This window comes from Gracilinanus agilis, chromosome 6 (genome assembly GCF_016433145.1).
Source record: "Gracilinanus agilis isolate LMUSP501 chromosome 6, AgileGrace, whole genome shotgun sequence".
In the NCBI taxonomy this organism is placed as follows: domain Eukaryota; kingdom Metazoa; phylum Chordata; class Mammalia; order Didelphimorphia; family Didelphidae; genus Gracilinanus; species Gracilinanus agilis.
Window position 1 is genome coordinate 117096972 of NC_058135.1, and position 16267 is coordinate 117113238.

Here is a 16267-nt window from a genome sequence, read left to right on the forward strand (position 1 = left end):
TAGAGGAGCTTTCTAGTCTGGCATCTCTGATCTAGGCGGAGGAGGACTTTGCCAGTTGCAAAGTGCAACCCTAAGAACTCAGAACTGCTGTTTGTCTATTTGTCAAACAAACTCTTTCTTCTTTGGCTGAGACACCGGATCCTGAAGGAGGCTCCCTGTAGACGCACTTGGCTTTTCCTTGCAGCCACAAAGATAAACAGCAGTTTTCCAAAGAGCGGATGAACTGAGGTGAGCAGAGGGGGGAAAAATGAACCCCCCTGGGAGAAGGAGGTGCAAGGCGCTGCTGCAGCAGCGGGAAATTCCGGCTGGGCAACGCCTGATGTTCCCCAGGAGAAGGGAGACGTGCAGAGGATTCCAATGGGATGCTCTGGCTGGGGAGCAGCTCCCACTCCCCGCCGAGAGAAGATGCCAGAAGCGGAGACGCGGCAGCAGTGGCTGCAGCGGTGGACAGCTGTGCACTCTGGCTGCAGGGCAGCGCTACCTGCTGGGACTCTTCCTCCACATGTGGCTGTGGACCGCCTCCGGCTCGTCAGCTCAGGTGTACAACCTCAGCCTAATAGTGGACGAAGGGCTCCCCCCTGATACTCTGGTTGGGGATATCCTCGCCGGGCTGCCCGGTGAGCAGCAGGGGGTGGGAGACGGCTTCTTCCTGTCTGAGGACTCGGGAGACTCCCCGCTGCTGGACGACTTCCATATAGATACCGACACGGGCATCATCCGTACCGCACGGAGCCTGGACCGGGAGCGGCGGGACCGCTATAGCTTCGTGGCGGCCACATTGCTGGGCGCCGTGGTGCAGGTGGAGATTACCGTGAACGACGTGAACGACCATTCGCCACGCTTTCCAAGTGACTCCCTGCAGCTGGACATCTCTGAGCTCAGCCCGCCAGGCACAGCTTTCCGCCTGCCAGGTGCCCGGGACCCAGATGCTGGGTTGTTTAGCACCCAGGGTTACACCCTGCTACAGCCTCCTGAACTCACACAGAACGTGGAGGGACCCTTCTTCCAGCTGCGCTACGGAGGCGGCCCGGGGCAGCAGCCTTCCTCATCGGGCTCCTCCTCCTCCTCACCACTGGAACCTCTGGACCTAGTGCTGGTGCGGCGTCTGGACCGCGAGGAGACCGCTGCTCATGAGCTGATGATCGAGGCGTGGGATGGAGGCAGCCCTCGGCGCACTGGCCGCCTGCAAGTGGAGGTTCGCGTACTGGACGAGAACGACAATCCACCAGTCTTTAACCAGAGCGAGTACCGTACCTCCGTGCGCGAGGACGCCCCGCCGGGTACCGCCATCTGCAGGGTGCATGCCACAGACCGCGACTTGGGGCCCAATGGCCAAGTGCGCTACAGCCTCCGCGCCCGGCAGCCTTCCACTGGCGGGTTTGACAGCGAGGGGGCCTACTTTTCCGTGGAGGAGCTGAGCGGCGTGGTGCGGGTTCGTCGGCCCCTGGACCGAGAGTCCCAGGCCCGATACCGGCTGGTTGTGGAAGCCCTGGACGGAGGCGCAGAACCTGAGGTAGCCAGCGCTCTGGTGTCCATTGAAGTGCTAGACGTGAACGACAACCGGCCGGCCATCCACTTGCTCTTTCTAACAGAAGGAGGCGTTGCTCAGGTGTCAGAGGGCGCCAGGCGCGGGGATTACGTGGCCCGCGTCTCAGTGTCGGATATAGATGGGGACCCTGTGGAAGAGGCTGCTGAGGTCGGAATGGGGAGCGAAGGGGGTAAAGCGGGCATCACGCTGTCTTTGGAAGGCGGCATGGGCTCCTTCGCACTGCGCCCAGGAGGCACCCGGGACGTGTTCTTCCTCTGCGTGGAGGGGCCCCTGGACCGGGAGAGCCGCAGCCTGTACGAGTTGCTACTAGTGGCCAAGGACTCGGGGTCCCCGCCCCTTAGCGCCCAAGAGGTCCTCTTGCTTCGGGTCACCGACATCAACGATCAGGCACCCCATTTCAGCCAGGAGCGCTATTATGCCTCAGTGTCTGAGGCCGCAGCTCCCGGCACTGCAGTGCTCCGTCTCAGTGCGTCTGATGGAGATGAGCCAGGCACTGACCATGCCAGGGTGCGTTATGCCCTAGCCCAGGTCCAGCCCTCCAAGGGTTGTAGCCCTGAAGAAGCAGCTTCTGGACCAAGATGCCCTCCTCTGGCCTTTGCTGTAGACCCAGAGAGCGGGGTGATAAGCACTACTGGGATCTTGGACCGAGAGGTCCAGGAGGCTGTGGAGCTGCAAATAGTAGCCCGGGATCTCGGCCACCCTCCCCTCTCCTCCACATGCTGGGTCAGCCTCACTATAGAAGATGTAAATGACAATGAGCCCGTTTTCCAGCGACAGGTGTACAACGCCAGCGTCGCTGAACATGCTCCTTCTGGGCACTGCTTTCTGCAGGTGAGGACAGGGGAGATCCCACTGGAGACCAGTGGTGGGGAGGGGTCACGGGAGGTTTTCAAAGCTTGGAAGAGAAAGGGATCTCTAGACCTAAAAGCCAAAAGACCTAACTTCCTGTTTTTGGAGGCAAATCAGTGATCTTCTCTGGCTTGAGTTTTCTCAATTTGTAAAAATCACAGCTTGTTTTAGTGTTGGGGGGAAGAACCAAGTGCCAGGAATCAGAAAAGCTCTGTTGTCATGATCCCTCGAATCTGGGGCAAGTCTCTTGGGCAGCACTATCTTTGGGACTCAGTTCCCCATTTACAAAATGAGGAGGTTGAATTAGATGAACTCTAAAAGTTCCTTCCAGTTCTGAAATTTTAGATCCGGAAGCAGTTATATTCTTATGCTGGAAGTTCCCGCCCCCCCCCTTTATTCTGGGTCTATTCACACAAACCAGTTTGAGAAAAGACAAAAATAAAACCTGCTGAGTCCAAGTGATCACTGGGATACACAGTAGTGCCTCATTTATTTGGGCACTGTGGGGAATTAAGTATTGTATGTTTATTTCCTAGATAACTGATGCCTTACCCCTTTAAGCTCTCAATTAAAAAAAAAAAATTATTTGGGTGGAACTCTTTCCGAAGAGTATTTCACACTTCCCGGTCTTAAGCCAAGGGATACTGAAACTAATTTAAACTTTTCTTGATGATTCAGGCCCATCATCTTGAACATCATTTGTTTTTTTGAAATACCCTTAGGACACTGAAGGCTGTATACTACTGCTGTGCTTTTACAAATTCTTGTATCTGCTTTTTATAGTTATTTTTCCTTTTCCTCTCTCAAATTCAAGTTGTCAGCATGATGACAGCTGTCATTTCCAGCTGTACACATTCCTTCACACTGCTGCTAATTTGGCTTGAGCAGAGAAATCTCCTCAGATAATAGGATCATTAGAACTAGGTGTAGAGTAAAAGTAAATAAGGTATGAGGAGCCCTCTTAGGTATGAGCTGTTTGGGCAATTCAGAGGCCTCTTTTTGCATCCTTTTTTGCTTCCATCTCTGTTCTGGACAGTTAAAGATTGCTGCATAAGGGATCTCCAGAGGAGGGAAGTGTCATTGTATTTTGAGAAATGACTTAAAGATCAGGTCTGCGAATATGCAAGTATTGTCTTTATGCTTTTAAAACAGTTTATAAATATAGCAATATTCTTCACTCTATTCTTCCCAAAGCTACCTGTTTTAGGGAAACACTGTTTTTAGAGATGAAGTTATGACCACTGAAGATTTGACTTAGGATGTGGGAGGCTGAACTAAAGAACATTTAAGGCCTTTTTTAACTCAAAGATCATGGACTATAATAAGATCTTGACTTGAAGAAATAAAGGGCCAGAGGGGGGAAATTACTTGTGTAAGGTCATGCCTGCTATATATATAGCATCCTCACTCCAAATATAGGGTTCTTTTTTAAACCTTTACCATCTGTCTTAGAATCAATACTGTGTATTGGTTCCAAGGCAGAAGAATGGTAAGGGCTAGCAATGGGGGTAAAGTGACTTGCCCAGGGTCACACAGCTAGGAAGTGTCTGAGGCCATATTTGAACCCAGGACCTCCTATCTCTAGACCAGGGTTATTTTTTCTTATAATTGGTACCATGTGTCCTGGTGTAATTTATTGTGGCTTCATTCTTTAGCTCCATGGGACAGATAAAGGATTGGATTTAGAGTAACTTTTCTTTGATTAGAACTTGTTTATCGTCAGTGTTTTATGCCCAGTCCAGAGTTCTCTTGTGATTCTCCAATAAGACCTGCTGTGACTCAAGGATATATTTTAAAGCATGTGGTCTCCACCCATAATTACTAAGTAAGTCTTCATGAAAGAGATAGAAGGAGCTGTGATGGGCATCGGCAGCCCCAAATTCAGTACATAGTAAACTTAGGAATCCCTTTACTGGGTGAGCCTAGGTCAGGAGCTATTCAAATTACAAAGTATCATTTACTTAAAGTCAGTGTTTCTTAAACTGAGGTTTCTGGAGCCCTAACTCCATTCACTCTTCATCACTAAGGCGAAGCACCTCAACCACTTTTACGGGTGCCTCCATCTTTCTCTCTGAGGATACGGTAAGATATTAGATGATAGGGGAAGATGCCACCCCACTTCCAGCCACACAGCCTTTCTTAATCTCTTTTTTTATCTGTTAAATGGGGATACAAATGCCTGCCCTGTCTCCCTTACTGTAATGGCTACATTACACTGAGAATTAGAGAGTAATTCAGACATCTAATGGACTATCACAATGTTAAAGAAAGTACAATTTTAACTCACATGCTCTCCAGCCTTGACCTCTTTTCTTTCCTAGCCCATAGGCACATAGGAAGTACTCAGTAAACTCTTGTTGGTTGGAGGAGTTGTGTGTGAGAACTAGTTCATACTTAAGGTTTCTTTTGATCTTGAGAGTTTGTTGGATTTAGTTTTGGATGGGGAGCTATGACAGAATGAGCTGCCTCTTCCTGTAGGTAGAGACTGTCAATGAGGTAACTCTTGGTTTTTTTTGAAAATTATTTTTTTTGGTGACAAAACTTGATTTTCTTTCTCTTTTCCCCATACTTTTCTCCAAATGAGAAGCGAAACCCTTGCAACAAATATGGATAGACAAACAAAACAAATTGCTTCTTTGGCCTTGTCCAAAGATATATGTTTAATTCTAAACCTTAAGTCCATCACCCCTCTGTCAGGAGGTGAATCTTGTGCTTCAAATTCTCTGTCAAATTAAGTTTTGTAAGGAGTATGGAGTAAAAGGTAGAAGGAATGACCTTGGAAGACCTGGGCTTCAGTCTTACCTCTGAGATCTATCTACTAATAGTGTGACCATAGGCAAATGACAACTTCTTAGTGCCCCAGGCAACTTTCTCTGATTCTAAATTACAGATGAGAGCCTGCAGGAATTCCCCATAGTGATGAAATCATAGACCAAATTTTCCTCCTACCCCTCCACCACAAAGTACAGGATCAAATTATAGTAGACTACCCTCCAGGGAGCGCCTAAGAAATAGCTTTTTAAAAATTAAATTTCATTTTTCAATAGCAGTCATTTTCTCCCCCTCTCACTTTCCTCCATGCAAATGGAGGGAAAAAAGAACAGCAAAACCTTTACAACAAATATGCATAGTCAGGTAAGACAGATATACATGCTGGTCATGTCAAAAAATTGGAGCTTCTTTTTTATTTTGTGACTCTTCCTGCTCTGTGAGGAAATTCTACATTACTGGTCCTTTAGAATCATGGTTGATTACTGGTACTGATCAGAGTTCTTTCGCTATTTAAAAGTGTTCAGTTTTACAATAATATTGTTGTATATATTATTCTCTTGTCTCTGCTCAGTTCACATAGCATCAGTTTATAATGTCTTCCTAGATTTCTCTAAAACTGTCCCTTTTGTCATTTTTATGACCCAATAGTATTTCATTATATTCATAAATTTTATTTAGTGGTATATTTAGCTATTTCTCTGTTCTCCAATTGCTGGGCACTGCATTAGTTTCTAGTTTTTTTGACACCACAAAAAGTGCTTATAGAATTATGTTTGTACTAGTGTGGCCTTTTCTTCTTTCTTTGATCTGAGTGATATCTTTTAAAAACTAATAAAAGCTAATTTGGGAAGTGAATAGAGTGGGCAATCTAGATCCAGAGAATATTTATTATTTTATTCCTTCTGAAATATGGAAAATAAGAAATACCACTCAAAATCTGATTTAGCAGGAAGTCCCCTAGGGGACAAGGGTCTTAATGGTCAGAGCCAGCCAGGCTCTGCTTGAGTCTAATCTGTATAGTTGTGCCTAAGGCAGCATCATGGGAATGGATAGTTGTACTGCTTTAGGGCCATTTGGAATGCAGTTGAGGTCAGCTTCCTAGAGATCCAGAGATTAAGTGATAAGAGCCTTACCTAGGGCTGAAACCAATTTAAACAACAGACTAAAAACTATTCAAATAGATACATCAGAACCCAGAGAAACAGGTCAGGCTTTCCTGGGTCAGCTGGCATAGAATTCAATAGAAGAAAGGTCTTGAAGACATCTTCATGATCAATGAAGGATGGCCACGGAAAGAATCTTTGGGGTCCTTCAGGTAGAGCTGAGATGCTGAGGAAGAAGAATGAACTCTAGGTGTGATATGTCCCTCAGTTGACACCACCAAACAAAACTGTGGCCTGATAGAAGTTGTCTCAGACTAAGATTTCAGAATTCTATGCTTATGTCAGTGCTTGCCCAGTTGGTGCTTTTATATTCTGTATTCTTTGTCTGTCACCTCAGTTTCTTAGTAAAGCTCTTTTTGAAAGCTCCACTTGTTATCTCTGCCTAGATTAGGGGAAGAAGAACTTGGTCCTTGCTTGCATAAAGAAAGCTGTTAGAAGAGTGAGAACCCAAATGGATATGATACAGGGTTGAATAGTTTCCTGTCCCAAGAAGGTATTCTCCCTTATAGAGGTTGCCATAGAGACTAGAAGATAAAGCCCTGGGACTTCATATGCACCTTGAGCATTCCCTGCCTTCTTCTAGCTGGACCTTGGCAGCTCCTCAGGGTTTTAGTTCCAAGACAGGTCTAGAACTTCAAACCTCTGTCTCTAAGTTTTTTTTTTTCCCTTTCACCATCCTAAATCATCACTGATCCCTGAACTCCAACCCAAAGCATCTTCTGAATTTGTGGTCATTAGCTCAGCTTGGCCCTAGGAGTTCAGAGATTTAAGGTACCTCAAACCTAATTACCCTACTGTTACAGTCTTATGGTGCCACTTTCTGTCACCTGCTTTGCTTCTACTCTGTCTCCGTATATATTTTTTATATTTTTATTTTGAGTATTTTCCCGTGTCTCTGTATATTTTAAATGATGGAAATGTGCTATCTAGAATTTTTATAAGGGAAAATTGAGCATATAAATTTAGAAATAATACCCCTGAGGGGTAAAGCAATTAAAAGCATCAAAAGAAATATGCTTAATCCAAAATTAGATAACTCCAAAATTCCTAAATTCTTCTATCTAACTTCAGTTTCCAAGGTCTTGCATGGCGCATTCTAACTCCCCGTAATGCAGGAACCTCTGGTTCCTTCTTGATTAGGGTCACACAGTGGAAGGAACAGTGGATTCAGAGTAAAGGATTATGGTTACAGATCCTGCCTCTGTCATTGCCTACTTGTTTGGCCTTGGCCAATTTATACAACCTTTCATGGCCTCGTCTATAAAAGGAGAGTTGAATTAAGAACCTCTGTGGGCCCTTACAACCCTAGAACTCTATTATGGTTCTAAGTAAAAATAGTGGCTTCCTTCACAAAATAGCTGTGATTCACTTTACATGTGTGAAGCCTGGATTGAGCCTGCCTCATCCCTTCAGGACAACTCTGAGTCAATAAAGAAAATTATCTTATTGAATGATGGGCTTTCGGCGCTCCACACATGACTACGTAATTGCTTAGCTAGCTGGGTATATGAGAATGATAATGTACTGAATGGTTCCTATTAGCTGAAAAAATTAGAATATTTCAGCCTGATGCACAAAAGACAACCCCTTTCTTTATAAGATTAAGTCTTAGATAGCCGCATCAAATAATTACTGCTCTAAGCATTTTAGAAAAGTGTCCTGATTCTTCATTGCAATTTTGACTAGTGTAAGCATTAGGAATCCACGCCTTAAAATAATTCCGTGAGTGTCAACTCTGGTTCCATAGGGAAGATGATACAAAGGGACAGCCAGCTTGACATCTCACCTGAAAGGATTGGAGTTTGTCATGGAGACTTTGCCTTTCTTTAAAACACTGAGGAGAACTTTCTGATATCCCTGCTAACTTAATATTCACATCATTTAGTACGATGCCTGTCAAAAAAAAAATGAGCTCGGTTGGCCATTTGTCATTGGAATACTCATCTCCTGTTAATCACCTTCATCTTCAAGAGAAAGTTAGCCGAGCTCCATCTAAGTTAAAGATCATTAAACCTACTGCTTCAGCTCCAGCAGCAAATGTTCCTGGACTCTACTAGAGAACGATGCAGGCACTCTTGTCAAAAGTGAGTTCTCTGTGAGGGCGGAGGGGGGAAGGTCAGTGTCAGCTGAGGCAGGTAACAGAGGCAACTCCGTCCTGAAAGAGGTTGCGTAGGGTTCTAGGAGCTCCCTTGGATGAAGGCCATAAAAAGATTTACAGGAAAGTGGCCTGGAAGAACTAATATTTTTCTGGCTATGGGAATGAGAAAGAAGAAGCATCCAGATGCCTCGTATATACTTACTATGTACACAATAAATGAATATGAAAAATATATAAGGTAAAAAATGAAATACTGAATAATAAGGGAGAAGAGAGAAGCAATGACTATGCAATGGAGAAAGGCCTCTTGAACTATCGATTTAGAAAAAATAATACAATTCATTTACAAAAACAAAAAGGTCAAGAATGGCAAAGGAATTAGTGAGAAAATATAAGGGAAGGAGGTTTAGCAGCACCAAATTTTGATGTATATTACAAAGCAGTAATGATCAAAGCTATCTTTTTCGGGCTAAGAAATGGAAAAGTAAATCAATGGAATAGAACGGACATAAAACAAACAGTTGTAAAAATGATAGTAACTTTGTGTTTAGAATTCACTATTTGGTAAAAATTGTTGGGAAAACTGGAAAGCGGTCTGGCAGAAAGTAGATATCGAGCAATATCTTATAGGATTTACCTTTTGATTTAAGATAAAAATGGATACATGATCTAGGCATAAAGGAATATGTCATAAGCAAATTAGAAGGACAGGAAAACATATTACCTATCAGATTTATGGATAGAAGAATTTATGAATAAACAAGAGGTAAACAGTATTGTGAGATGTAAAATGAATAATTTTGAATTCATTAAATTAAAAAGATTTTATGTAAATAAAACTAATGTAGCCAGGATTAAAAGGAAAGTAGTAAGTTGGGGAAAATTTTTCTATAAATAATTTCTCAGAGGTCTCATATCCAAAATATAGAAAGAAGTTTGTCAGATATATAAGAATATGAGCCATTCCCCAGTTGATAAATAGTCAAAAGATATGAAATGAAATATGAAATTATCTAATTTTTGTTGTCTATGTGAATTATATGAGAAATACTCTAAATCAGTGATGGGCAAACTGCAGCTGGCTGTGGGCCAGATGTGGTCCCCTGAAATGTTCTGTCTGGCTGCTATTCCTAATCTGAGGAATACAATGAGTAGGATACAATACAATGAAACTTTGAAAGAGTTGCCTTAGAAACAGATTGACAGATGAGCATTTCCTTTCCTTTGGCCCCCTCTTTAGAAAGTTTGCCCATCACTGATCTAAATCATTATTGATTAGAGAAATAAAAATCAAAATAACTGTGAGATATCTCATACCTATCAGGCTGGCTAAAATGAAAAAAAAAGTGCAAAATGACAAATGTCAGAGGGAATGTGGAAAAATGGGGCCACTAAATCTTTGTTTATGGAACTGTGAACTGATCTAGTCATTTTGGAGAGCAATCTGGTATTATGCTCAAAAAGTTACAAATCTTTACACCTTTTGACTTATCAATACCACTATTAGGTTTATTTCTTAAGGTGATCAGGAAAAAAGGAAAAGAACCTATGTGTTCTAAAATATTGATAGCAGCTCTCTTTGTGGTGGCAAAGAACTGGAAACTGAGGGGATTTCCCTCACCTGGAGAATGGCTAACGAAGTTGTGACATATAATTGTAATGGAATATTATTGCACCAAAAGAAATTAAGAGCATATTAATTAAATTTTTAAAAAATTTAATAACAGATTTCCACATAAGTTTTCCAAAGTTATATTATCCATTTTGTCTCTCTTCCTTCTTCTCTCCCCCTCCCAGAGTTGACAAGCAATTCAGTCTGGGTTATACATGTATTGTCATGCAAAATATATTTCCATATTATTCTTTTTTGTAAGTGAATAATCTTATGAAACCAAAGCCCCAAAACATATGCCCAAATAAATAAGTGATAAGTCATATGCTTCCGTCTGCTTTTCTACTCCAGCAGTTCTTTCTCTGGAGGTGGACAGCATTCTGTGTCATAAGTCCCACAGAATTCCTGGATAACTGTATTGCTATTAGTAGCAAAGTCTATCACATTTGATCGTCTTACTGTATTGCTATTCCTGTGTATAATGTTCTCCTGGTTCAAGAGCAGATTAATTCTGGGAAAACATATAAAGGTGTATATGAAATTATGAAGAATGAAATGAGCAGAACCAAGAGAACATTATATAAAGCAATATACTTATTTAAAGAATGATTCATGTATGTCCATCTCCAGAGAAAGAACTGATAAATAGAAATGACATAGTTTTTATTCATATATCTTTTTGTCAAATGATACCTTCTTTAATGGGGGGACGGTAGAGAGGGAGGGAGTTAACCAGATATTTTAATAATAATCAGGGATTTAACAAACAAGTAAATGAATTAAAACAACAAAAAAAGAAGTCTCTTATAGATGTTCTTTTTTCACTTCATTTATTTTAAAATATTTTCCCATGTTTACATGATTCATTTTCTTTCCCTTCCCTCTTCCCACCCCCCTCCCAGAGCTGACAAGCAATTTCACTGGGTTGTACAAATGTTATCACTTGACATCTATTTCCATATCATTAATTTTGGTATAGAGCGATTTTTTAAAGCCTAGACCCCATATTGCATACCCATATATACATGTGATAAGTGGTGTCGTATGTTCTTCTTTTGCATTTCTACTCCCATAGTTCTTTCTCTCAATGTGTGGATAGCATTATTTCCCATAAGTCCTTCAAGAGTGTTCTGGTTTGTAGCATTGCTACTAGTAGTAAAATCCATTACATTGGACAGTTACACAGGATTTCATTTTCTGTGTACAATGTTCTTCTGGTTCTGCTCATTTCACTCTGCATCAGTTCATTGAGGTCCTCCCAGTTCATATAGAAATCCTCCAGATCATCAATCCTTACAGCACAATAGCATTCCATCACCATCATATACCACAATTTGATCAACCATTCCCCAATCGAGGGACATTCTCGCCCCCCCTTTTATAGGAGATACTCTTGAGCTGAACTTTGAGAGAAGTTAAGGAGATACCAAGAGGGGGCAGGTGAGGAGAAAGTATAGTCCAGATATGGATATATCTATGGATAGCCTTTGCAAAGGTTTGGAGATAGGAAATGGGCATACATGAGGAACAATGAGTAAGGCACTAGGGCTGGGTCTTAATGAATGGGTAGGCATTCAATAGATAAAGAAGGGAGGTGGAGGACAGTGTAGGAATGTGAAACAGTGTCAGCAAAGGGATAGAGGTGGGATGGTATAGGTGTATTCTAAGAGCAGAGTAACCCAGTTTGGATAAAGTTTGGGATATAGTGAGGAAAGTGATACAAAATAAAAAAGGAATGGAGGGAGAGGTTAAGTAGTAGAGGACTTTGCCAGGAGAAAGAGGTTGAACTTTGTTTAATAGGCAACGGGAAACCATTGCCACTGGTGATGAATAACATGACCAGATAATTATTTGGCGGTATAATTTTTCTGATGGTAGTTTAAAGGGATTGGGTTGGAGGAAGGAGAGAGGAGAGGCAAGAAAAATCTGTCTGTAGCCTCTTGTAGTAGTCTAGGTGGGTGGCAATGACTTTCTATATGTAATAGTCATGGGAAAAAAAGAAGAAGAGATAGTTTTAAGAGATGTTCCTTTTAGTTACAGTTCCTATATTTTTCTATAACTGAATTGCATTGCTTGATAGATTAAATTGTAGTATCATGAATTTTGTTTTTGTTGCTACTTTTACTCTATTACCAGTAACTTGGAACTGAACCTGTAGATAATTCCTATGCCACTTCCTACATACCACTGAGAACTATTCAGAAGCAAGTCCAAGAAATTTCTTTTTTTTTCATGAGCTATAAAACTGCCTATACAAGGTAGCAGTCATTTATCAAACCCCTAAACCATAGCTCCATATTTTACCCATTTGAAAATTTCTGCCAATATGCATGGATGATTGAAGCTTCCTCTTATGTCTGCTTGGCTTAATTCTTCAGTTTTCTCAGTCTTATTTAACATTTCAAGTTCTGTCTTATTACCTTGGCCAAATGGGCTGTAGTATAGCTCTGCTCTCACATTTTCATAATTTTGTCATGGAATTTCCTTCCACAAAGACGCTGAAGCATCTTGCCATTGGGCTAAGATCTTGTTATTATTGTAATCTATGTGGTGTGGTCCCTCATGTATAATGCTGAACTTTTCTGTCTGATCATCCCACTGCTTATAGGATTACAGCCCTGTGTCCGATTGGTTATAAACCTTTCATTTCAGTTTTAGAAGCTAGATGTTTCCCCAGGAATTTTGAGACTATTTCTTGTACTTTCTCCCATAATTATCATTTTTTAATTTAAGTACTTCTGCTACTAGAGGTCATCTAGTTCAACCCCTTGATTTTATAACTGGGACAGCTGAGACCTATAGAGATAAAGTGCCTTGACCGGTGTCCTACAGGGAATCAGCAGCAGAGCTGACATTCAAACTGAGGGCCCCTGACTCCATATCCAGCCCTCTTTCCTCCACACCATTCCCTTCTCATGCTGTCTTTGATGTGGCCTTCTGACTCAGGTGAAGCCCATTATTATTGGGCAGGAAATACTCACCACTAAAGGATTCTTGATGAATATAAAAACCTTTCCCTCTTATCCATGCCTTGACTTTGGAGCTGCTTAAAGGAAATTCACCAGGTGGAAATCTGATCCTGTGGAAATCATATATATTATCCTTTTCTTTTGTGAGTCTCAAATGAGGTAATGCAGGTCAAACCTTCTGGAAATTTTAAAACTTTATAAAGAGCCTGTTACTGTTCTCATCCTCATCATCTTATCTTTTTTCAAAGAAGTTCAGTTTAAAAGTCCTAGGACAAGTTCCTATCCTTCAATTATTCTTTTATATTTAATGTTTTGGAGACTATAAAATAATTGCTTTTTAGAACTGAATATCAATATCAAGATATACATTTATCTTCTTTTTAAAAAAGCTGTTATTGATTTATTTTTAACATTCATTTAAAAAAATTCAAGTTATAAACTCTCTCTCCCCCTACCCCCCTTTCCCACCCATTGAGAAGGCAAGCCATATAATATCAATTATACATGTGAAATCATGTAACACATTTCTTTATTAGACATGTTGCAAAAAATTAAAAAGTAAAAAAATTATAATCTTCAATTTGCACTTAGAGTTCATCAGTTCTTTTTCTGGAGGTGGAGAGCATTTTCCATCATGGAATTGTCTTGGATCATTGTCTTGATCAGAGTAGTTGTTGTTCATTGTTCCGTATTGCTGTTATGGTGTATGATGATTTCCTGATTCTGCTCACTTTCCTCTGCATCAATTCATCTATGCAGTTGCATCAAATGCATCATCTTCAAGGTCTTCCCAGGCCTTTCTGAAACTATCCCCACTGTTATTTCTTCAAGCACAATAGAACTCCTTCATAATGGTATACCAAACCACAGCTTGTTCATTCATTCTCAATTGATGAGCTCTCCTCAATTTCTAATTCTTTTTCATCAAGAAGAGAGTTATTCTAATTTTTTTTGTACATATAGGTCTTTTTCCTTTTTTTTTTCTCTTTAGGATACAGACATAGTAATAGAATTGCTGGGTCAAACACTATGCATAGTTTTATAGCCCTTTGGTCATGGTTCCAAATTGTTCTGCAGAATAGTTGGGCTAGTTCACAATTCCATCAACAGCGTAAGCTTATCTTCTTGAGGCTCATTGAAAGCATCTTTGGGGTAACTCCAATAGTAGAAGGAATGACAAGAATGATATGTACACTATTCCACCCCCACATAGTCTTAATGTTTTTTGCTACGTCTATATTTTGAGAACTTTTCATTCCATCTATAAATATCTGTATGACAACATCCATTAAAAACCTATTTTTAATTTTTATGAGTTTGTTATGTTCAGATGATTGTGAACAACACGTTTGTCTTAGATGATGCTTCATTTCTAGCAGAAATTATTTTTTTAAATTCTCATAAATATTTTGGAGTTGGCATATAAAGCATGAGAATTTTTCATCTGTTAGTTTGAGAATGATAAGATTCTAGGGTTGTGTTGGTGAACCTATGGCATGCATGCTGGAAGGGGCTGCTCCCCTCTCCACCATGCCTGAGGACATTTCTCTCATCACCTGCCTCTCTGCCCAGAAGCCCAATGGGAGCTCTTCCTCTCTCCTCTATGTGGGGTAAGGTAGGGAGCTCACATGTGGTATGAGGGTGGCATTTTGGACACTTGGTCTCTAAAAGGTTTGCCATCACTGGTCTATGGTATGCTTCTGGTCCCTTATATTATTATGTCTACTCAGATAACCTTCCATGAAAGTCATCCTTTGATTTTTCATGGTGGGATCAAGAGGACTCCAGGTTTTCGGTGCCAGCCAAGCACAGAATCTGGCGTATTTCCAAGTTGGAGAAGCTTTGTTTATGGCCCTGGTACCAGACAAAGTTAGGAAAGGCTTATTTATCATCAGATTAACTGTGGGACATTGAATTTTGAGCCATGGCCACTTGCAAAGACTGGCTCCCAAGAGAAGACCCTGTGATCTATGTTTGTGGAGAATGTAGTTGTAATTAATTCTAAATCATAGATCCTAAAGTATTGATTGTAGGACATAGACTTTGAGCAGGAATTGGCCTTAGAAGTCATTTTATCTGAACTCCTCATTTTAAGATGGGAAAACTGAGACCCTAAGAGAGTAAGGGATTTTTTCAAGATCGCAAATACATGTATTTATATATGTGTGTGTCTTTCTGTATAGATGTTAGGTATATATGTATGTGTATACACACAAAACATATTTAAGTAAGATATATGCATTGATGTAATACCTGTACACATTATATGCATGTGTCTGTAGACACAACACAATATACATATAACACATATGAAAACATACATGTGCATATAATGTATGTGTATATTATGCCTGTCTGTCGATGTCTATGTATGTTTATGTATATTATAGGTATATGCAGATTATATGTATAAAGTACATATACACACAAAGCACACATTTGAAAATATACATGCACACCTACATATAATGCACGCACAGTACATTATATGTGTTTGTATGTTATATGAATATGTACACACGCAGCAAACCACATTTAAATATGTCTATATGTCATGTATGTCTATTATGTCCATACAATAAACGCATGTCTGGTGTGCATATGTGTATGAACACATGAAACACATATTTGAATACATATAGTATGTAATACACACACATACACATGTACAAATATGGAGTCAGGAAGAAACTGAATTCAGTTTCTAGGTCTTCTCCTTACTAAATAACTGACTACAAACTTCACTTAACCTCAGAGCCTTGGTTTCCTCATCTGTAAAATCATGATTCTAATAATTGTATTAGCTACCAGCTTGCAGAGCTACTCTAGGAAAAGTGCTTTGTAAGCCTAAAAGTAGAGTGACAAAGAAGTGTTCTATTATTATCTAGATTTCATTAAGTCCCAATTTGGTGGCAGCCAGGATATTTGCTCTCTAGTTGTATACATGAAGTGTTAAAACACTTTTGATAAATTCAATCACTGTTTGATTCAATAAGCATCCACTCATGTGCCACACATTATTCTAGTATTGGGGATATAAAGTCCAAGAAATAAAAAAAGTTCTTGCCTTCAGGATGGTTGCATACTTTGGGGTGGGGAATAAGTGATGTACATAGATAAGTAAATACCGAGTAACTCTCAGTTAACTTTCTGAGGGCACTAACAACTGGAGGAATCAAGAAAGGCCTTTTAGAGATGATAATTGAGTTGAACTTTGAAGGAAATGGAATTCAAAGAGGAGAGAGTTTTTGCCAG

At 40.7% G+C, this 16267-nt stretch overlaps 1 protein-coding gene across 1 annotated transcript in view; it reads left to right on the forward strand.

Annotated features, from left to right (window-relative positions):
* The first annotated feature begins 247 nt into the window (after nucleotides 1–247).
* DCHS2 (dachsous cadherin-related 2) overlaps nucleotides 248–16267 on the forward strand; it is a 352313-nt gene continuing 336293 nt past the window's right edge. Inside the window, exon 1 of the mRNA XM_044680745.1 lies at nucleotides 248–2380. Coding sequence (XP_044536680.1) covers nucleotides 248–2380 — 2133 coding nt within the window. The remainder of the gene's footprint in view (nucleotides 2381–16267) is intronic.